Here is a 22,283-nt window from a genome sequence, read left to right on the forward strand (position 1 = left end):
AAAGTCATGAAACTGAGATAAAGATTGATGGTTTACGTTATGTTTTACGTAAGGAGAAACAAAAGAAGTGGGCAGCTCCATTCTCGTGAGTTTTACGTATTGAAGAAACAAAGAAGTTATTTTCCTTCTTTAGTATGGATTTAGTGGTCAAGATGTCGATATATTGGAGACTGGCGCATGCTTTCACGGAAGCAGAATTCGTCAACTCGACTAATTAGTCGGGTTGCTTTGATAGAAATTGTTTTTTTTTTTTTTTTTCTCTAATTAACCTGACTAGATCCATTGACAAAAGAATCCGAAACCGGCTAAGCACTTTGGCGGGTTCAATACTCTTTGAAGGAGGACTTCAATATTGGTTTCAAACTCGTGGCACTTAATTGTTTCTTGTCTCTAGTTTTCTAAAAATTCAAATCTTTGATTTCTAGATGCATTCATTCTAAAACAGTTTTTTAGGTGAATACAATTTTACATTCATACAAAAAAAAAATTGTTTTTTTTCAATATGATCCGCATATGGTCAAATTGATTTATCGATTTTTAACTATAGAATAAATTCTATCTAGTTTTGTAAATTCTGATAAAATATTCCACTTTTTCATACAAAAAAAAAAAAAAAATTCCACTCTGCCTAATATTTCGTCCCGCATTATGGTTCCATATATACTTCCATCAGTACCAAACTTATCATGTCCGTTTGATATACTTGAAAAAATCAGTACAATGGAAAGAAACGTAAATCCTCCTATCTTCCTGATATTTCAATCATTGGCTGCCTTGAATTTAATTAGCTGGTATGTTTGTTACATAGTTTAATTAAGGGTTTTCCGATTTTTAACCAATTAGTATTCCGATGTTCGGCTTTATATAAAGTGAGTCTTTCTTTTTCTTGGACAGAACGTGATTTTTTTTACAGTATTCCAATATTATTTGAGATTAATGTTTGTATAAAAATGGCGTAACTAGCAAATATCGGATTGGAAAGAGTTTCAAACGCTTCTGATAACGGCGGCCTGAATTTGAAGATCTTCGACTAGAGCCTTGGTGGTCTTGACTGTGGCCCTACGGATGTACCAAGAAATCGGTGGCAGGTTAAGATAAGAAGAAGGCTGAAAAGACTGGTCCAATGTCACTCTCGAGCCAATCAATCCTTTTCCACCAGTACACTGTCTATATTCTTCTCGATTCTTTGGGAGCCTAGGCTTGCAAAAGCGCATGTTATCTACGTACCATGGCTCTATTTGCCACTTACCATAGAACCTTTTCATGAACATCACGTTCTTTTTCGGAATCATATATAATGCCTGTCCACAGTAAGCAACATATATAAACCAAATTAAAAAAAAAAATTAAACATTACTTGATATACGGAAACTTCGGGCCAAAGCAGGCCCATAAATCTTTACAAACTTTGATCTTTGTGGTAGATATAGAGAAAATTTCTTACGCTGAAATCTTTTCGACTCTCATTGAAAGTTAGATGTACCGGGATAGATCCAGACCACCAAAGGAACCTCCAGGGAGCAGCTTTTTCCACCCTCACGTGCTTCTCTGTCAGTCCAAGATCGCTAAAAACCTTACTTGATACGTGTTCCTTCATAAGAAAAATGTCACATTCGCAAGTACTGCTAATTATTAATACTCAAATCGAAAGATACAATAACAAGAAGTAAGAAACAAATACCAGAGTTTGGGGCTTCCCTTTTTTCATCATTGTGAAATATGATGGGTTCTCATAACTAGTGAGTATATCGAAGACTGCTTCAGGAGGCAATCCTATTGTAAATTTCATGTTCAAATGGTAAAGATCCTTTTCCTTTGTCACCTTCAAACATAAAAGATATAAGAAATTTGTTTAGTAATTTTTTTTTTTATCTAGTTCCACCATTTTTTACTGTTTTAAGGAAGGCCCAGTAGTTTTCATTTCATGTAACTATAATCAATGATTAAGAAATCAATTCGTTTATTTTAGGGAATCCCATAGTATTATTAGGCTTGGGCGTTTGGGTATTCGGTTCGGTTCTAGAACCGAACCATTTGGTTCCAAGTATTTTGGTTCTGAGATTTAGAAACCATATTGGAACCATATCAATATCGGTTCGGTTCTAGTTTGGTTTCTATTCGGTTCGGTTCGGTTCGGGTAATAAATTTTGGAACCGATTAGGAACCAAACGGTTTTGGATATTTTTGGAACCGAAAAAACAATAGAATTATAATGCAAAATTCAAATGCAATTATGCAATACAACATCACATATTAGTCTTCGTACCATTACAAATTCAAAAAATAGTTGAAACTTGAAAAGTATTAAGTCAAAAGACACCCAAAGTTTCAAAAATACCACAAAACACAAGTTTTAAAAAGACACCAAAAGAAGCTTTGTCTTCGATTTGCAATGATTCGAAAGAGAGAGTTGTTGTCTGCGGCGTCTCCTTCTTTGAGAAAAAGATAACAAACTAGGGTTTCTCTTTAGGTTTCAGAGAAATATATAAGAGGCTAAGAGAGATATATGGTAGGTTGTTAGGCTTGGGTAGTTAGATTTATGTCTAGATGAGTTTGAAACTTTGGATTATATAAATATAGGTTAATGGGCTATATTTTTTAGGTACCCGAATGGATATCGGTTCCTACCCGAACCGAATCGATACACATGGTTCTTTGATTCAAGATCAGATTAATATTTTCACTAGAACCGGAACCGAACCGTACCCATCAATTTCGGTTCGGTTCGGTTCGGTTCTATGTGGATCCATATTTGTGCCCAGGCCTAGTATTCATAATCGTCAAAATTTTAGATATTTTCAAATATCTATATCATTTATTTGCAGCTTCTAGAAATTTACCCAAACAAAAGATTAGATCACTTTAGAGCATCATTATAGGGGGGATGTTAGCTGAATCTTAGGTATTAAAGTTTTTTAAATTAATACTTTAATAAGCTAAGGAACGTTCCTTAGCTTATTAAAGTATTAACTATTTAATTTAAGAGAAATTGTTAAAAATGCCCCTTTTTCAATACCCCTTTTCAAAAATGCCCCCTTTGAGAGTCCATTTTTAAGTTTGCCCTCTTTTAATTTTTAATGACCATTTTACCCTTATTTGAAACAAAATTAGGTCCACAAAATACAAAATATTTTTTGGCGGGAAAAGTGATCCCGCAATTTTCCCGCCAAAACACTTATAAATACCTTGTAAAAAACCTTTAAAATACCTTGTAAATTTTTGGCGGGAAAATTTTTCCCGCCAAAAATTTAACGCCAAAAAAATTGCGGAATCACTTTTCCCGCAAAAAAAATTTTTTGGCGGGAAAATTTTTTGGCGGGAAAAATTTTACGGGAAAATTTTACAAGGTATTTTAAAGGTTTTACAAATTTTTACAAGTGTTTTGGCGGGAAAAATTGGGGGATCACTTTTCCCGCCAAAAAATATTTTGTATTTTGTGGACCTAATTTTGTTATATTTCTTTATATATTTATGATATCTTTTATTAAAAGAAGGGTAATTTAGTCATTTTGTACATAAAAGGGGTTTTTTTAAAAATGGACATCCAAAGGGGGCATTTTTGAAAAGGGGTATTTAAAAAGGGGCATTTTTGTAAGTCTCCCTTAATTTAAATCACTTTAATACCTAGGAAGTGCCACGTGTCACGTTTTGATTGGGCGGATTTCACATATTCTACAGATACGCCTTCTAATTTCTTCGATAATAGAGCTCGAGTTCGTGATCGAGGTATGCATCAACAATTGAAGAATGATTTGGTCGAGCATATATGGACAAAATATAAAAGAAATTAAGTTTAAAATATTTGTGATTTATGTTATAAATTGTATCTCATGTATGTTTTAATTTTTTTAATTTGCAACAATTATTAATTTTTCTATAATTATAAATTTTATTTTATATTAATATTTTTTTTTCTAAGAACCACATGTTAAGAACCTACCATTAATCAAACAAAAATCTTAACTCAAAAATACTATCTCTTAACAATCACTTTTACAAATAAATTATTTAAATACTAGGATCGGACCCGCGGTCCACCGCGGGAGAATATTGGTTTACATACGTTGCGTTTAATATTGTATGTGTTTTTAGTAGAACGAATCGTGTAGTATACTTATAAATATTCATAATAACGAATTGTAGAGAAAATGTAAAATTGTTTATAAATATACCCATCGTATTAATTATGATTTACAAAATTAAATTTTGTGTTTTAAAATTCTAAAATTAGACGATTCATGGGAATTAGAGCAGTCAAAATAGGTCAAAAACCGCGGGTCGAGCCCACATCATCTCACTATAGGGCAGATTTGGGAAAATATATTAAACCCGCAAATAAGCGGGCCACATGGATTAATTCGCAGTGGGTCATAGGTTTAATCGGTTTTCATCTGCGGGTTGGCGGATCAGCCCGCATATTAGTATTTATTGATAAAATTATAATTTATTCAACATGTGGTAATTTAAACAAACTTTTAATAGTATTTTGATTTATTTATTTATTTTAGTAGTATTTTAAATTTTGGTTACTTTAAAATTATTTAAACAAAATCCATGGACAATCCCGCAAATCCGCATACATTCGCGGGACGGGTTTGTATTTCATATATGCTACCCGCGGGTTGTGCGGACCGACTAACTACAAGTCAAAATATTTTTTGTCTATCGCAAAACGGATTTAACGGGACGAATCAACTCGCTTTGACAGTTCTAATGGGAATATTATTTAGTCATACAACAAAATGAAGTTTGGACATCGTAATAATAGAATATGTATCTTATTTGTTAGATGAGAGATTAAAAGATGAAGTATAATGATTAAAAATTAATTATTATTTTTCATGATTCACAAAATTTAATAAATACTTATCATCTTGTTGAATAATTCTAAAATCATATTCAAGAAATCTTTATAAATTGAAAATTAAACTTCTTTGGTAAGCTATAGATATGAAAATATCATAATTTCGATTTAATCTAATTAAATTAAAATTAGTTACATGGATTTCATATCTATTTAATTTACACGACTAAAATAAAAATATCAATTTAACTTATAAAACAGATGAGTTATTTGTGATAAATTTTCTAGAAATCTTTAGAAGCAAGTAAAATATCTTTCAATTAATGATAATTGGCTAAAATGGGCGAAATTAATGACAAAAACGTTGATTGTTATGGAATTAATCCCAAAAATATATGAACAAATTTATTATACGTAATTAATGTATAATATTGTTTGGAATATGCTTTTATTATTAGTTACCATAAGTACAATCAGATTTTATTTGATTTCCATAAATATTTGATTTTATTTCGATTTTTCATTATTAATTCGAATTTATATTCCAAAAAAATTTCAAAGATCCGATTTCAGAATTTCGGGTCAATTTTCTGATTTTAACTCGACCCATTTTCATTTGTACTTCTCTTTTAATAGTATAGAAATTACGAAGATCTATCTCTAAGAAACTACCTATAATGATGCTCTTACGACACAGACTAAACAGCGTGCTGCTTGTATTTAATTTACGTTGTCGGCGTAGTCACGTAGCGGACTTTCACACTAAATACTTATAGTTAATTCTATTAACAAACTAACAAAATATCATAGACAACTCTTAATCAAAGATTTTATTGTCATGTTTAGGTAGTCAGTAAGAATGACATTTGGTAGAAAATCATATAAAATGTTATGATCCCTAGTACGAAGGGATAATATGTAACTAGGCCTAAAATCTCTTATTCATTAAAAAAAAAAACGTTCAACTAGAAGGATTTTCTTTGAAAAAAAATAAATAATAATAATGGCATTTTCGATGTATTTTAACGCCTGTAAAATCGAAAGTATAAAAAACAAGCACTTTGATGAGTCGGAATATTTATTAACCCGAAAATTGTATATAAAATAAAAAAATACTTTCATATTGAATTTTAAATAAATTGTATGTTCTTTCTTTTTTGAAAGTATAAATTATATGTTCTTATAAAGTAAAATTTAATATTATGTCACGATAATATGGCCACACACATGTTTTTCATGGATCAACCGTCACGCCAAATCTAAGAAAGGAGAATTTCTTGTTGGTTTGTGATCTTACTTACCTTCACCTTAGGAGGATAATCATACCATGCAGAATCCTTCTCTGAAGCTCTCCAAAGTTTTAGTTGCTTCTTTAATTCTTGTCTGTCCTCAGGATAAGTCTCTGACACTGACTTAGGTTTAACATTCCCAGATTTCTTGGAATCGACCTAGAAAAACAAATAGAATCATAACTTCATGTTGATTTGACCTCCTAGGGTTCTCTGATAGATGGAAATGAAACTGACCTCTGGAGGCTGTTGTGTGTTCTGATTAATCAAACCAGGAAATATACCCATTTCTCTCTGAAAATGTAGTCTACAAATGATGCTTACCTGATAAAAACAAGAGCAAACGACAATCCAAAGCTTGTGTATATGAGGAATATTGTAATATAAAGTTTATTTAAATTGAAAGAATATAATAGCTGAGGGGCTGGTGGTGGAGGAGTGTACGTATACAGCGAAACAAGAAGTGAGCAGCTTGATTTTAGTGAGTTCTTGACGCAGAGGCTAGACCTACCTAAAGAAAGAGGAGATTAAAGGTTCGTGAGCAGTCTGTTGTTCTAATTTGTAAAATCTTATAACTTTTCCCGTTTTCACAACATGAAACAAAATAAAAATTTGATGTCAAATTACGAAATAAAAATTTGATGGAAAATTATATAATCGAGACTTTTCGCATAAAGATGCAAATATAAACCATGATTTTTGTGTAGGAATTTCGGAATCAATATTTGATGCAAAATAATATATATGACATAATATAATGTTGTTGACAAACAAAAATAAATACCGCCTAAATCTTAAAATCACATCATTGTGATTTGTTGCATATATAGCATTATCATGATTTGGCGACATTGCAGAATGAATGTAGAGCTTAAAATTACAAATCATAAATGTAATTTGTGATTATCAGATTTTTATGCTGAAGATGCAAAATCCAAGAACGGTGAGTCTAGAGGTCAAGGTGATAAAATAAACAACTAAATTCATATTGCATCTTTTTGGTCATTAAAGAAAAGTATTTCAGTTTTTAGTTTTGAAGATTAGTGTCTTATGGAGCCACATCGAGTAGATTCTTGGTGGTTTTGATGGTGATCCCACGGATGATCCAAGAAAAGGGAGGAAGATTAAGAGGAAAAGAAGGCTGAAAGATCTGCTCCATTGTCACCTTTGATGCAATCCTTCCTCGTCCCCCACTACATTTTTTGTACTCTTCTCGACTCTTGGGCTTAATTTGCTTGCACAAGCGTTCTGAATCTATGAAAAGTGGCTCCACTTTCCAGCTACCCTCGAAGACTTTCATGAACTTCACGTTCTTTTTCTTATAATTTCCCTTAAAAAAAATATCAAATCCAAATTAATTCACCCTAAAAGCTAACAAAAAGAATTGATTCTTGTGAGGGATATAGAGAAATTTCTTACGGTAAGATATTTTTGGTTGTCTTCGACAATTAGACTTATTGGGAGAGCTCCAGAGAACCAAAGGAATTTCCAGGATACAACTTTCTCTACCTCCGCAATCCGCCTCGGTCCATCCTTCAGCAAAAGTTTTCTTGATTTGTTTTCCTTCAAGAAAATTCACACTCTCAAGTAGGTGCTATATTTTATACACAATATTTAATCATACATTGATGAAAAGAAAACCAGAAAGTTGTGCCCATCGAAGTCTTGGAAGTATTGGTTGTTGAGTGGATTAGCGAATAATAAGTAGACTGATTCAGGAACTCTTCCTTTCGTCAATTCTATGTGCATATGGTAAAGACCTTTTTTTCTTGTCACCTTCAAACATAAAAAAAAAATACAAGACATTAAAAAGATTTTTTTTTTTAATTTTATCAATTCATCTAAAGGCAAAAAAACCTCAAGTTTTTAAGTTTTATTTGCTGATTTGCTATTAATTATTACCTTCACCTTAGGAGGAGCATCTTTCCATGGATACTTTTTGTCTTCCTCTATCCAAAGTTGAACTTGCTTATCCACTTCATCTTTATCATAGTATTTAAATTCTAACGGTGGCTCTGAATTAGATTCAACATTCTCAGATCTCTTGGACTCAGCCTATAAAAAAAAACAAACAGAATCATAATCTCTTTGCATCTATTTGACTTTTTGGGTTCTCTGATTGATTGATGGAAAATAATAACTAACCTTAGGAGGTTGTTGACTGTTTTGATTGATCCAGCCACCAAATCCTGGAAATACACTCATTTCTTTCTCAAGTAATTAGTCCACAAATGATACTTATCTGATTAGAGCAAGAGAAAATGACTATCCAAGCTTATGGTTTGAGAAACCTTAGATAAATGCTTGTGTTAGATTCAGAAAGAAAAAAAGAAGAAAACAATATGATATTGGAGAAGTGTACATTACGTATCGCGAATCAAAGAAGTGGGCAGCTTGATTCTCATGAGTTCTTGACGTATAGGCAAGAACAACATGAAGACAAATAAAATGAAGGTTTTAAACAACTGTAATTTGTGAAGTTTCGAACTGAAAATTCAAATTGCATGATTTTGTTTCGAAAATCATGAAATTATGACTCACCGCCAAAATTGCATAATATTGGTCCGACATACGAATAAAGTTACAATAGTATGGATTTAGTGTAAAAACTGCAAAGTCACATAATCTTGATCTGTTGCATTGGAATCGAGGAACTAGTTTTACGCTAACAACTCAAGAATGCGATTAGGTCCTTAGGTGCAAAATGAGTAATATATATATATAGATTTAACACTAAAATTTGATAATTGTTGTGAACTGTTCATCTTATTAATAGAATAAGAGATATATATACAAGAACAATAGCAGGATACAGAGAATAAGGTAAAACCTTAATGGGCCATGGGCCGATTATGGAGTTCATCCATATGGTTTATAACACTCCCCCTTGAAAGACATAACCGTGCCCGATACTAAACCGGGATCTCTATAATGCGCTGGGGAATGTTGCCTCATTAAAACCTTACCAGGAAAACCCAGTGGGACAAAACCATGGTGAAGGAAAAAGAGTACAACACGCATTACTCCCCCTGATTTGAGCATCACTGTAGATCCTTAAGTCCGCACATTCCGATCTGATGAATGAGCTTCCGGAACGTTGAAGTCGGCAATGATTTGGTGAATAGGTTGGCTGAATTCTCACTTGACCGGATCTGTTGAACTTTGACCTGACCGTCCTTCTGTAATTCATGAGTGAAGAAGAACTTGGGCATAATATTTTTCGTTCGATCCCTCTTAGTGTAGCCATCCTTGAGTTGAGCAATACAGGATGTGTTATCTTCAAATATGATGGTCTTTGATGTAGTAGTAGTAGTAGTAGTAGTAGTAGTAGTAGTAGTAGTAGTAGCTGCGCCTTAAGGAAGGCTGCGCCTTAAGGAAGGCTGCCTACGTACCCGTGGGAAGGGATCAAGCCACACGTAGTTCCTATTCATTGACCATGCCATAATCTGATCTTATGAATAACCTTCATCAGCAAATCAAGCTAAACCAAAGCAAACTTGACCTTCTTTGGTTAGATCATTATAGAATAAACCCAAGTAAACAACGCAGGAAGAATGAACTTTAAATTTTAACCAAACTTTCCTTTAAACCTTTCCAGTGCCTTGGGTTGATCATGAACTAAATTTAGACAAGAGACTCACGGCAAAACAAATGTTTGGTCTAGTGTGTCTAGCCAAATTCATTAGAACTCCTATGGCACTGAGGTATGGCATTTTCGGACTGAATGGATCACTATCCAATTTGAGGCTTCTCACCACCATTGGGCCTGGTCAATGGGCGGGCCTGGTCCTTATTAAATTTCCTTGAGTACTCTTTCAGTGTATGCCATTTGATGCACAAGGATTCCATTATTCACGTACTCAGGTTGTAATCCCAAACAGAACTTAATTATTGCCTAGGTCTTTCATTTGAGATTCTTTCTTTAGATATACTCAACTGTTTGGGCGATTATCCAGAGGTTTAAATCATTCATATACACTGCTATGATTACAAATCCTTTGTTTGCAAACTTCTTGATAAAAATACATGGACTGATCGGATCGTTTTTATAGCCTTCTCTGATGAGATATTCGCTTAACCGGTTATACCACATACGTCCGCTTTGTTTCAGTCCATATAAGGATTTGTCCAGCCTTATGCAGTGCTGTTCTCGAAAATCTTTCTTATCTTTGAGCTCAATACCCTCTGGTAATCTCATATATTATCCAGTGGACTTATATAAATATGCAGGCATTACATCCATTAGCCGCAAATCTTTCTCTTTTATATAGCCAGACTTAGCAAAGATTTAAATGTCTTAGCATCCACCACAGGGGAGTATATCTCCTCTATTTCTGGTCTTTGTGTGAATCCTTGTGCGACAAGCCGTGTCTGATATATCACGCTTTCACTATGTTTATTTCACACAATCACAAAGACTCATTTGTCCCACTGGCTTTACATTGAATGGTGTCCTTTGTATTGGACCAAACACATTCTTCTTCTTAATGATTCTTAGCTCCACGTTTTATGTCTTGTACCATTTTAATCAATCAGGTCTTTGAGTGCACTCTAGTATAGACGTGGGCTCCTGATCCTCATTCATTTCAGTTGCTACCTTGTGCGCAAATATATTATCATTGATGTCGACATCTTTTTGGTTCCATTGTATTCTAGACATGATATAGTTTATAGAGATCTCTTTACACCTTCAGGACCTTGAGGTTTGGCGTCCCAAACCTCATTGATTGGTACCTTAGGGTTATGTCTATTAGCCGGCCATGTCTATGGTTTCTTGAACCTTCTCGGTTTCCCTTGCACCTTTCTTTGATTTCCGAGGGTTCTTGTCTTTGGAACCTTTTGGGTCTACCACGTTTCTTACGTGTTGTAGCCTCTGTAGCAACTTGATTGTGTTCCTTGTGAACATCAATACGTACTGGTGCATTACAAGCTGGTATGTACGATTTTGTTACTCTCTTTGGGTCATTATAGGAATCTTGGCAACTGTTTTAGCTAGCTTTTGCAGATATATAGTCTTTTGGATCTCTGATGGAGTCCGAGGATCTTGCCATGTGAAGGATGTTTGATTCCATGTAAGTTCTTTGACCAGCTTGTTAGTCTCTCCACCTAGTGTTGGGAAAACGGATTCATTGAGATGACAATCCTTGTATCTGGCCTTTGGCTCGAGATACTTAATGATGGTGGGAGAATCATTGTTAATGTATATTCCCATCCCCTTTTGAGGTCCCATCATTTGCTCTCTGTGGTGGTGCTATGGGTAAATAGGTGACACACCCAAATGTCTTTAGATGGGAAACGTCTGGCTCATGACCCGTTAGCAATTGAGATGGGGAATATCTATGCTCACTAGATGGCCGAATGTGTATTAGTTCAACAGCGTGTAAAACTGCATGTCCCCAAGCTGAGACCGGAAGCTGTAACCTCATGAATAATGGTCGAGCAATTAGTTGAATTCGTTTAATGAGGGATTCAGCTAATCCGTTCTGTGTATGGAGATGTGCCACAGGATGTTCCACACTTACCCCCATGGCCATACAATAGTCATTAAATGCTTGGGAAGTGAATTCACCAGCATTATCTAAACGTATGGTCTTAAGAGGAAAATCTGGAAAATGGGCTCGCAATCTGATGATTTGGGCCAATAACCTAACAAACGCTTGGTTCCTAGAAGACAATAGGCAAACATGCGACCAGCGGGTCGATGCATCGATTAAAACCATGAAGTACCGAAATATTCCACAAGGTGGATGGATCGGACCACATATGTCTCCTTGAATTCGTTCCAGAAAATGTAAGGTCTCTTTAGACACTTTGACTGGTGAAGGTCGAGTGATAAGCTTCCCTTGTGAACAGGCTATGCACGTGTGGTGCTTAGGGAAAACTCGGTTTTCTTTAAGGGTGTGCCCTTTAGAACTTTGAATTAATTTACGCATCATATTCGAACCGGGCTTGCCAAGCCGGTCATGCCATTAGTGAATCTCTCAGTAAACCCTTATTTGTTTACTTTATTAGCCTTTATCATATTGACCTTGGCATAGTAAAGATATATGACGCAGGTATAGTCTGTAAGACCTTCTCATGGTCTTGGATGCTCTTAGTAATATATGGGAATCCTTTGTTCCCTTCACCCTTAGTTTCAATGTGGAAACTATTCAAACACATTTCTTTGAAACTCAACAAACCCCTTTGAGCTGGGTGAATATGAGGCATCTGAGTATGCGTGCCCTTGGGAATATGGGCCTGCCATGGGCCTACCCTTAGCCTTCACTAAATTTAGCTATACCCGCAATTTGGCTAATGAACCATGTCTTTAGATATTTCGTTTATTGAATTCTCATAATCATCTATCTCATGGTCGAAATCTTCTTCACCATCGTGATGAACTAAATGAGCTTCTTGATTCTTTTCAAACTCTCTTGATAGAGATCAACGAGATGCTTAGGTGTCATGCACGTCTTAGTCTAATGGTTTCCCCATTCCTCATCAGTGGCAAACAAGTTTATTTGAGTGTTGTGGTTTGGGTATACCACGGCCTCTAACTCGATTACGACCAAAGTCGGGTCGGCGGCCTTAACCATATGAATTTTTCCTTGATCATATAAATTATAATTGCCACTTCTACCATGGCCATTCCATTTACCATGACTGTGGCCATGATACTTATCTCTTTGTACGTGGTTAGACTCTTTAGTCTTTTTAGGCTCTTTAGGCTCTTCAGCCCAATGGGCTTCTGATAATGGGGTAGGACCAGGAGGTCTCATTTCACTATTTATAACTCATTGTTTTGCTCAGCAAGTAGCAAAACAAGAGTTTAGAGTTTGTGAACTGTTCATCTTATTAATAGAATAAGAGATATATATACAAGAACAATAGCAGGATACAGAGAATAAGGTAAAACCCTAATGGGCCATGGGCCGGTTATGGAGTCCATCCATATGGTTTATAACAATAATCTAATTATGGTGCAAAATTTTTAGGGAATGAGGTAAGTGGTAAACATGTCAACATGCATTGCGTGGACAATGGACTGGAATTAAATGTGATGGAATCTATAAAGATCAAGTAGAGCATCGAGTTAGGTCTAAGGTAACTGAAGTCCTAAAGTCGACGTTAAACTAATTTTTGCTTAAGGAATATACATATATATTGAATTTACAAGTTACAACATATGCTAGTCTTTTGATCATATATTTGTGTATATATGATCATTTATGCTAGTCATTTCGTGTTTCTTGCTTGAAGTCTTTCTAAGCATTGTTTCAAGCGTCTCGGAACATGATACTTGCATTTTGAATCAATTTGAGCAGTTTTTTGGTGGTTTTGATGGTGATCCCACGAATGTACCAAGAAAGCGGTGGTATATTAAGAAGAAAATAAGGTTGGAAGTATTGGTCCATTGTCACTTTCGATGCAACTTTTCCTTGTCCGCCACTACATCTTTTGTATTCTTCTCGACTCTTCGGCTCTCTGTCCTTGCACAAGCGTTCTGAATCTACGTACAGTGACTCTATTTTCCATTTACCCTCAAAAACTTTCATGAACATCATTTTCTTTTTCTTATATTTTGCCTATCCATAAGCAAGAGAAACCTAAGTTAAGTTTCCCTAGTATGAAACAAAAATTATTGATTATTGTGAAGGGATATAGGGAAGCTGCTTACTCTAAAATCTTTTTGGTTTTCATCAACAATTAGAGTAAACGGAAAAGCTCCACACCACCAAAGAAAGTCCCAGGTCACAGCTTTCTCCAACCGCGCGATCTGCCTCGGTCCATCCTTCATCAAAACCTTTCTTGATTTGTTTTCCTTCATCAGAAAAAATATCACACTCTCAAATATTTCTATTATTAATACCACATTTGAATCATAAAATGTTTAGAGAAAAACCAAAAGTTCGCGCCCAGTCTCATTATCAATCCTGAAGAATGGAAAGTCGTTTGGATTAGCGAACAAATCGTAGACTCCTTCAGGAGGCAATCCTACTGTCAATTCTATGTGCATGTGGCAAAGACCCTTCTTTGTTGTCACCTTTAAACATCAAAATATAAGAAATCATTCAGATTTTTGTTTTTCTTAATTCCTTTTAAGAAAATAAAATCTTAAGTCTTACCTTCACTTTAGCAGGAGCATCATACCATGGTTTCTTCTTCTCTGCAGCTCTCCAAAGTTTTCCTTGCTTCTTAGCCTCAGCTTTGTCATAATAAAATTCCTGTTTATTAGTATCTTTCTCTGACACTGAATTAGAGTCGACATTCTCAGATCTCTTGGACTCATCCTACAACAACAAACAGAACCATAATCTATCTTCTATAGTAATTTATATCGATATGACTTTCTCTGGTTCTATAAATGATGAAAATGAAACTAACCTGAACAGGCTGTTGTTGCAGGTTCTGGTTGATCCAGCCAACAAATCTTGGAAATACATTCATTTCTCTTTGAAAGTTAAGTCCAAACAATAATTACCTGATGAAAGAAAGAGAAAATGACGATCTAAAGCTCGTATACGGTATGCTTTGAGGAGTCTTACATAAAAGGTTGATGCAGAGTTAACCAATTTTCAAAATGAAAATGAGAGAATAGTAGTGTACGTTAGGTTTTGCTTACCAAAGAACAGAGAAATGGGCAGCTCAATTCTCATGAGTTCTTAACGTACAGGTGAGAGCTACATCAAGTAAGAGGAGACCAAAGTTATTATCTGCTTGTTTTACCTGTCCCTAAATTCTCAATTTGATTTCTTTAGACAGGTCAAGCAAAAATTGTATAGAAGGATGCAGTTTCTATATGATTTTGCAAAGGTAATTTTATACATGCAAAAGATTCGTTTATACAACTTTGTGAAACTTGTAAAATAGCTCTCTAATGGTTTTTAGCTGTTCACTGAAACTTTATATTCGTGTATCTGATTTAGATGAATGAACAGTGTAAAAGAATGGATAATGGTGATTTAGATCCACCAAAGTAAAAAAAAAAAAACAAAAAACAATATATGGAATGTTCACAAAAGGGGTGCCTCTCCTTCAAGATGGAGCACAAAGCAATTCTGCCGGTAAGGATCAGTGCACCTCGTCAAGCGGTTGATCTGTCCTTCTAGCTGCAACCAAATTATGAATGGTCATGATGATCTAATAGAAGAAGGAGAAGATGTGTGTGAGTGTGGCCATCTTTTACATACCTTAGCATTTTCTGTTTTTTGTTTCTCAACCTCCTCTTCAAGCTTATTAACGCTGTAGCATTTGAAACCATTGAAACAATCAAGCATTTTTTTCACCTTTGTTCTTTAAGAGATTTAAAGCTTGTGGGGTTTATCATTACCTCTGCTGCAAAACGTGAACCTCAGACAATAGATCCGTCTCCGGTGTTGATATCTGTGAATTCAGAACTTTTGGCTCTTAGTTCCTGGCCTCACAACGTCCTCTCTATGCATATGTCATTAGGAAGTTATGAGAAGCAAACCCAACCTGCCCGCCTTCTGTATTGACAACTGGAATTCTGATTTCTGTATTGATCAGATCATGAAACTTGTAAGATCAGGTCACGGAACTTGTAACACAGAGAAGATGCAAAATCTGCCGACAGAACAGCAAACTTACCAGCAGTTGGATCATAGAGTTGCATTAAACTGATTACCCTTTCCTGCCAAGCAAATAAAAATAGTGTGAAACTACCAGAAGATGGAAATCCAAACGACATTTATGAGTGAAATATCAACAAGAAGCGTTTTTAAATGGCAATAACCCTTTGGATATCATTCTGGATCAGGAGATTCTGTAACATTGGGAGGATTTGAGCAGCATTGCAAGAAACAGGGTTCACAGGACTAGCAGGTTTCCCAGAGGTCAGCAGCCCTTCAATGGTTACCTGTATATCAGAAGGATTGAGGATTGCAATAAGATCATGGAAAGTTATTTTCCACTAATCCAGATTACCGGGTCATAGATATAAACTAACAATAACTGGGTTGATTATCGTTTGTTACACTAAAATGGTTATAAACAAAAGTTATCTTTGTATGTCCAGACGTATACCTGAGATAATTTCTCACTGTTACCATCTATACGCTTAACCAACTTGGCCTCTTCCTCCTGAAGTGTTGCCAAGGTTCAATCACAGTCAAAAACATGAATGGTAGTAATGATAATATCAACAGAGAAGGAAACTCTTCAACTAACCTTCAGCTTTCTAAAACGCTCACCAAGCGGGTAGAGGCTATCAAGAATCGTACTAGCCAAGTATTCAGTAGAAAGAGTATGCTGTAAGAATGGATATTCCAGTAGTTTTGAAGCGGTCGGACGTTTTTCTAAATCTTTTATCAAGCAAGCTGCGACCAACTCTCTAAAAGACTGCAATAATATATAGTATCTTTCTTAATGAGTGAGATAAAATCTACATTTCTCAGGTGTGATCATTCAAGTCCACTGACCTTAGAGAATTTATTATCTTCTTCATAGACAGGACAAGGAGAATTTTGTAAGGTCAATGGTGGCGCCTGAAACAATCATGAAAAACAGAGCACTCTAGTAAAAGAAACTAGAGTAGGAATCAGGGAAAACAATAAAACAGACTGGACAGAAAGGATAAAAAAGCAGTGCATGTTTATCTTGTACGGTAAGACTCACCACCGTATGTGGATATTTTGAAAATGGGGAATGACCATGGGCAAGTTCCAGGGCAGTCATGCCAAACGACCAGATATCCAATCTAGTAAGTTAAATATAAAACTAATAAGTCCTAGACAAGTTACTCCTTTGAGATGGCAGTACAGGTACACTAAAAAACAGCAGACATACTTGAAACCATAGCCATCAACTTGCTGCGTATCCTCCTCAGGTGCGATCCTAGAAAGAGCAAAGATATCCTCAAGCTAAAGAAAACAGCCTAGAACTTAGCAAGTCTATAGCACGCACCAGCATGGAGTTCCAACAAAAGTATTCCCAGAACTAGTAGGCATCCTTTCCACACCAAGCTTAACAGTTCCTTCTGAGTCTACCAGTATATTCCCGGCCTAGAAAGAAGGATACATTGTGCTATCAAAACATGATGGAGAACGAAGTACATAACTTGGATTAGGACTAAAGTACCTTAACATTTCCATGGATGTATCCTAGTCCATGAAGGTAAACAAGAGCTTTTAGAATCTCCCGCAAAAATATAGCAACTACAGGCTCCTCAAGACCATTTGGATAGACTGATTTCATTATGTTCAAGCAGGAGCCACACGACATGTAAGGCATCACAATCCACAAGCTGGTACCATCTATGAAAGAGCAATGCGACCTCAATAGATTTGGATGATCAATTGAGCTCAATCTATGAACTTCTTTCTTTATGGTTTCCTGAATTTACCTCCAACAACAGACTAAATATCAATTTCCGATGATAAATCCTAAATATGAACAAATAAGAACAAAGATGAAGATACGAACCAAATCTTTAGTGCATTTTTCAAGGTTCCAAATCTTGATGGCCACAATCTCATCAAGTAAAATGCATCGAGCTCTGTAAACACCATCGCCAATCCTCTCTAAAAGCTCGTAATCTTTCGCATCCAGAGGAAATTTTGTTCCCGATGAGCTCGTCATATTGCCTGATTCATGCGGAAAATCAATGAGACGAGAACGAAATTGATAGTTTCTCCGATCAAAAACCATACGCAATTTCATATACAGTAACGCATTGAAGTAACGGAAATGCTTAATCCAATTCCAACAAACGAAAATCCGAACTCTTAAGTAACAAATCGGAGAAAGAACCAAACACGATTTGAGCGAGAAATACGAGCCGGAGATTACGTACGAGGCGGAGAAAAAAACTGAAGCATGAGAGAGTAACGGAGGAGGCTACGAAGGAGACGTAGAAGAAGCGGTGGTGGAGAAAAATTCCGTTGACAAATCGCTGGAGAATTCGATTTTTCTTGGACTTGTGGAAGTGAAAGATTCGGAAACTTTGGAGACTGAAAAAACTGTTAAGTCTTCTGATTTCACATTTATATATTAGCTGACGAATTTTACAATAACATTAGCTTATAAAACTGAAATTTGGTAATGCTAAATATCAATTTAATTGGATATTTGTACAGTAGTTTTTGGAATCTGTTAAATTAAGGTCCAAAATTACCAGAAGGATATAGTTTAAATAATAAAATTACAAAATAATTGAACATATATACTGTTTTTTTAGGAGGTATGTGACACGTGATTTGTTCATTTATAAAAAATATATACTTTTTAAGATATTCGTAATTTAAATGCTTTTGACAAATAAAATTTCTATTCCATTATCCTTAAACTTTTTATTTCTCTTGTATATGAATTAGTAGATGCTTGGCTTCTTCTCGAACAATTCTTGGGTTCACCCTTGGGGGTGAACCCATGTATTCACCCCCTTTGATTTTAGCCAATCAAATTGTCATGTCATATAACACTTAATTAGATATTAAAAAAATAAACAAACAAATAAAATAAATTAAAAAACTAAAATCATCAACAATAGGATCTGTTTAATAAATTAAATAAAATCAAATCAAATAAAAACAATTATATATGTTGATATGTCTCCGATCCTGGTAAAAGCCCAAGACATTGCATGTTGTATGAGATGCCGTGAAGAAGACTCAGCTTTGTTAATAATTGAAGTATATTGTTAGGGTTTTACAATTACCAGCTTTTAGATCGATTGCCCCTCTCTCAAGTATTCGATTACTTGCAGAGAAGAGAAATCGTGTCACTTTATTGCCATACAATTTTCGTTTTATTAAAAAAGCCATAAACATATTCATAAAGAAGAATGAAATTTTTTTTGACAAGAATTATATAGAATTATGAAGGTTCTAATACCAAGTTAATGCTCACTTATCCATCAAGTTCACGTAACAATGGCCACGAAATCAAAAACCTAAAAGGAGAAGAGGAGGACTCTGTTAATTTGTTTTCTCAACAACAACTCCGTTAATTAAACTGATCCTATTGTTAATGATTTTATTTTTTAATTTATTTTATTTGTTTGTTTATTTTTTAATATCTAATTAAGTGTTATATGACATGGCAAATTGATTGACTAAAATCAAAGGGGGTGAATAGGGGTGAACCCAAAAATTGTTCTTCTCTTAATCATTTTCGTATTCTAGGCTTCTCAAGAGAAACAACAAACATAAAATTTCTATGTCGGGTGAGAAAACGATGCCGAATGCTTCGGATGAAAGTTTGACGAAAAAAACTAAAATTTTTGGAGTAAATGTTGCGTCCACAAGATCAACCATGCTTAAGTTTGCAATCATATCGATTTATGGCGTTTCAAGAGGATGGGATAGTGTGATTGCATAAAAAGAAGAAATGAGTTTCAGCTATTTTCTACTCAGATATTTTGTGTTCTTGTCAGCCCCGGCTTAGAAGGGTAGGGCGGAGGTGCGACGGTCCGGAGCTTTTTTTTTTCAAAAAAAAATTTACATGTAAAAAAGGCCCAAATATTTTCTAAAAATATTATTAATATGACAATTCTATTTTAAAAGGCCTAATTTTTTATAAGAAAATGTATAAAAAGGCCCAAAAATTTTAAAATAACAATTTTTACAATAAAAAATACGTAAATTTTTCAAAAAATTAAGTAAATTTTCTCATTATATATAATAATAGGCCAAAAAAAATTTTTTAGCCCTAAGGCTTCCAAATATATTGGGCCGGGGCTGGTTCTTGTTAATGTATGTTTACGTTTAAATTGGTTTGTTGTTTTGGTCCCTCGATCCACATCCACCACACACTACGTTTAAAGGCCGACAAATCGTTCTCGCCATCATTTCATTAATGGTGAGCGTGTCTATGTTTTATCACCATGTTACACAGGGCAGAGATGGGATTTTATCACCATGTTGGGTTTATCTTTTTTTCTATTGTAAGCTGATCGTTGGTAATTGTACGCATTGTTAGCCGGTGTTGTTTATCCTTGACTTCATCTTTTGCTTCTGCTTACTTTCATGACTAACATCAGTTGTTTCTAACGGACCGAGATACGTGGTCAAGGCTTCGAGCCTTCGAGGAGAGCACGACTTGGTACATCCCTCTTTCTAGCATAGGTGCTTCATCTCACAAGGATACGTTATCTTTAGGAAGCTGAACGAGTTTCCACAAAAGGTAAGAGTATAAGAAAGGCTTAGAATGTGTTTGTTGCATTTCTTGGGTCTACTTAACAAAACTTTGCCGCACTACGTCATTGGACAATTACACGCGATTTAATATAGTAGTAGTGACTTAGCATCAGGTGGCTAAGATTTAATCTCAATTGCTAAAGTGAAAGTATTTAATCGTAGCCGTTGGTTTTAAGGTTTCATAGTTTGTGGATTACTTATTTTGTTTCTTCGATTAAATACCGTGATTAGTTCAAATCACATTTATTCAGATCACATGAATAGGCAGTTTAGATAGCCTTAGACAAATCGATTGATTTTTTTTTTTTAATAGCAATAGTTAAATCTGAATATTTCATTAGCCAAATGTTGTGGTAGTCAAATGTTGTGAACTAATCAATCCGCATCATCAAGTGGAATCGTGGATATAATATAATAAATGTGTGAATACTTTTCTAGTTTTCTTTATCTTATTTGATTATAACATTCAGATGGTTGTGACATTTTAAAATGAAACATCACTGGTGTCTATATTCTCTTCTAATTTTCCTCTCCACCACGAAATATAATAGTTCCAAATTTGGCAACAAAGCGTAGGTATTAGTATTACCTTCATATTTGTGATATCTTCCACTGCATTTCTTTATTTTTTGAGATAGGAGTTATTACTAATGATGTTTCACAATATTATTTTAATCAAAATAATAATTAAATTTAGGAAATTATTTCCATTAATAATGTTTTTGAAGCCATGTTTATCTGACTTAAAAAAATGAAAGAACAATGACTTAATCAAAAATAGTGACTTTAGAAACTTTTTTAGAAAAAAAGAAGTAAAAATCTGACTGGCAAAAATTTGGATTTTAATTTTTCTAAAAAAGTAAAAATCTTTAAGTTTCAACCAATCACCTCCTTGTTAAACAAAATTTTTGTTTGTTGTATATCTAAAATCATAAATCGATAAATATCACAAAAAGAACTATCTTTGATCAGTATCTCTGGCATATGTTAGGTCAACAACTAAACATTTACTTTGTAGCATTTTTTGTTTAAAGAACCACCTTCTTTTTTTGTTTAAATAGATGTTTAAAAAAATATTTGTAGCGTTTTTTTTATAGAAGTCTTCAACAATATTCGACGACAATAAAGAAAGTCATAAACATTTAGCTGTAACGTCCAAAAATCACCAACCCATAAAGAAATTTGGAGAGCCAAATTATATTTGTGCTAACTAAATTTCAATATCGGTAAGCTTAGCTCAGAGAACATAATTGTGTTGGTACATACAATTAATCTTACCAAATACAAAATTGATTGACCAAATTAGAAGTGTTAAACATGTGGACCAAATTCGTTGAATAATAAAGAAATTAGAAAGCTTTTGACATTTTATAAAATTTGTTAATAAGCATGTGGGAGAGAGAGACTGACTAGTGACTAGTCTTATTAATTTTGTTTAATCACGTGGACTAAAACTTAGTTATGTAAATTATCACGAATTAACGGAACCGTTAATTCCACGCGTAAGTCAAAGGTATTCCACCGTTAGTTTTGACTTTCTAACGACGGCTTGAATTGGTCAACGTCACACCCTTCGCGCGTGAACTAACTAACGCATCGTTGGGTCAGCTTCAGACGGAACAAAACCGTGATCTTCACAAAATCCTTACATTACCGATATGACACGTGGATCTCAAGAAACGCTTCCACGTCACACCACCTGTCAGTCCCGTTTTTGCTTTCCCAACAAGTTTTTGATACTGAAAATTACGGATTTACCCTTATATTTAGCAACGCTGACACGTAGACGACAATCACAGAAGCAGCAGCCCACCCACTATTTCCTCAGCCCATCACGCGCTTTTACTTGTAAAGTTAATAACAACAAAAAGAGAAATTCATTTTAATCCAAAATATCTTTGTCTGTTTTTGTTGATAATTTCTGATATATCAGCCAATATATAATTCTGCTTCAGTTTTACCAATTTTATACTAATGACATCTGGTGAAAATAGAGAAAATGTCATTGAGGAAATGGAAATAAAATATGAATTTATTTTTTTTATGAAATTA

The 22,283-nt window shown here is 34.6% G+C and overlaps 4 protein-coding genes and 1 long non-coding RNA gene across 7 annotated transcripts; 1 reads left to right on the forward strand and 4 right to left on the reverse strand.

Moving 5' to 3' along the window:
- Positions 1-828: 828 nt before the first annotated feature.
- LOC9329361 lies at positions 829-6,656 on the reverse strand. Its single transcript, XM_021011227.1, has 6 exons — positions 6,538-6,656; positions 6,331-6,417; positions 6,106-6,252; positions 1,682-1,822; positions 1,445-1,591; positions 829-1,301 (listed from the first exon to the last, which is right to left on the reverse strand). Exons 2-6 carry the CDS (start codon positions 6,379-6,381, stop codon positions 987-989), a joined length of 801 nt encoding a protein of 266 aa, XP_020866886.1. The 5' UTR covers positions 6,382-6,417; positions 6,538-6,656; the 3' UTR covers positions 829-986.
- Positions 6,657-6,885: 229 nt separating this feature from the next.
- LOC9329362 lies at positions 6,886-8,449 on the reverse strand. Its single transcript, XM_021014251.1, has 5 exons — positions 8,239-8,449; positions 7,996-8,148; positions 7,735-7,869; positions 7,513-7,656; positions 6,886-7,423 (listed from the first exon to the last, which is right to left on the reverse strand). The coding sequence occupies exons 1-5, from the start codon at positions 8,296-8,298 to the stop codon at positions 7,142-7,144; spliced, it is 774 nt and encodes a 257-aa protein (XP_020869910.1). The 5' UTR covers positions 8,299-8,449; the 3' UTR covers positions 6,886-7,141.
- Positions 8,450-13,123: 4,674 nt separating this feature from the next.
- Positions 13,124-14,794, reverse strand: LOC9329363. 2 transcript variants are annotated; one of them, XM_021014250.1, is made up of 6 exons: positions 14,699-14,794; positions 14,461-14,557; positions 14,202-14,366; positions 13,979-14,119; positions 13,754-13,897; positions 13,124-13,661 (listed from the first exon to the last, which is right to left on the reverse strand). In XM_021014250.1, exons 2-6 carry the CDS (start codon positions 14,521-14,523, stop codon positions 13,353-13,355), a joined length of 822 nt encoding a protein of 273 aa, XP_020869909.1. In that variant the 5' UTR covers positions 14,524-14,557; positions 14,699-14,794; the 3' UTR covers positions 13,124-13,352. The 2 variants fall into 2 exon arrangements, with proteins under 2 accessions (XP_020869909.1, XP_002893302.1); XM_002893256.2 differs by lacking the exon at positions 14,699-14,794 and having other exon boundaries at positions 14,461-14,669.
- A 21-nt stretch (positions 14,795-14,815) lies between these two features.
- On the forward strand, positions 14,816-15,067 carry LOC110225194. The gene is made up of 2 exons (XR_002329607.1): positions 14,816-14,889; positions 15,003-15,067. It is a non-coding gene; the product is annotated as an uncharacterized LOC110225194 (long non-coding RNA).
- LOC9329364 (serine/threonine-protein kinase fray2) lies at positions 14,899-18,084 on the reverse strand. 2 transcript variants are annotated; one of them, XM_021014248.1, is made up of 15 exons: positions 17,888-18,084; positions 17,518-17,678; positions 17,173-17,427; positions 16,999-17,096; positions 16,882-16,929; positions 16,711-16,792; positions 16,515-16,580; positions 16,264-16,434; positions 16,120-16,176; positions 15,830-15,952; positions 15,685-15,727; positions 15,553-15,590; positions 15,407-15,459; positions 15,267-15,318; positions 14,899-15,185 (listed from the first exon to the last, which is right to left on the reverse strand). In XM_021014248.1, exons 1-15 carry the CDS (start codon positions 17,910-17,912, stop codon positions 15,090-15,092), a joined length of 1,368 nt encoding a protein of 455 aa, XP_020869907.1. In that variant the 5' UTR covers positions 17,913-18,084; the 3' UTR covers positions 14,899-15,089. The 2 variants fall into 2 exon arrangements, with proteins under 2 accessions (XP_020869907.1, XP_020869908.1); XM_021014249.1 differs by lacking the exon at positions 14,899-15,185 and having other exon boundaries at positions 15,268-15,318; positions 15,407-15,590; positions 17,888-18,081.
- Between the last annotated feature and the right edge of the window lie 4,199 nt (positions 18,085-22,283).

Source organism: Arabidopsis lyrata (genome assembly GCF_000004255.2).
Source record: "Arabidopsis lyrata subsp. lyrata unplaced genomic scaffold ARALYscaffold_1, whole genome shotgun sequence".
Classification (NCBI taxonomy): domain Eukaryota; kingdom Viridiplantae; phylum Streptophyta; class Magnoliopsida; order Brassicales; family Brassicaceae; genus Arabidopsis; species Arabidopsis lyrata.

Excerpts from the sequence above, each read along its gene's own strand:
- LOC9329363 (XM_021014250.1), bottom strand. The coding sequence starts at position 14,523 with ATGAATGTATTTCCAAGATTTGTTGGCTGGATCAACCAGAACCTGCAA. Across the intron at positions 14,367-14,460 it reads TGCAACAACAGCCTGTTCAG|GATGAGTCCAAGAGATCTGA; the intron begins GTTAGTTTCATT and ends TTGTTGTTGTAG. Across the intron at positions 13,898-13,978 it reads AGACTGGGCGCGAACTTTTG|GAAAACAAATCAAGAAAGGT; the intron begins GTTTTTCTCTAA and ends TTTCTGATGAAG.
- LOC9329362 (XM_021014251.1), bottom strand. The coding sequence starts at position 8,298 with ATGAGTGTATTTCCAGGATTTGGTGGCTGGATCAATCAAAACAGTCAA. Across the intron at positions 8,149-8,238 it reads ACAGTCAACAACCTCCTAAG|GCTGAGTCCAAGAGATCTGA; the intron begins GTTAGTTATTAT and ends TTTTTTTTATAG. Across the intron at positions 7,870-7,995 it reads ATGCTCCTCCTAAGGTGAAG|GTGACAAGAAAAAAAGGTCT; the intron begins GTAATAATTAAT and ends TTATGTTTGAAG.
- LOC9329364 (XM_021014248.1), bottom strand. The coding sequence starts at position 17,912 with ATGCTTCAGTTTTTTTCTCCGCCTC. Across the intron at positions 16,177-16,263 it reads AGCGTTTTAGAAAGCTGAAG|GAGGAAGAGGCCAAGTTGGT; the intron begins GTTAGTTGAAGA and ends GCAACACTTCAG. Across the intron at positions 15,319-15,406 it reads GTTCACGTTTTGCAGCAGAG|CGTTAATAAGCTTGAAGAGG; the intron begins GTAATGATAAAC and ends CAAATGCTACAG.
- LOC9329361 (XM_021011227.1), bottom strand. The coding sequence starts at position 6,381 with ATGGGTATATTTCCTGGTTTGATTAATCAGAACACACAACAGCCTCCA. Across the intron at positions 6,253-6,330 it reads ACACACAACAGCCTCCAGAG|GTCGATTCCAAGAAATCTGG; the intron begins GTCAGTTTCATT and ends TTGTTTTTCTAG. Across the intron at positions 1,823-6,105 it reads ATTATCCTCCTAAGGTGAAG|GTGACAAAGGAAAAGGATCT; the intron begins GTAAGTAAGATC and ends TTATGTTTGAAG.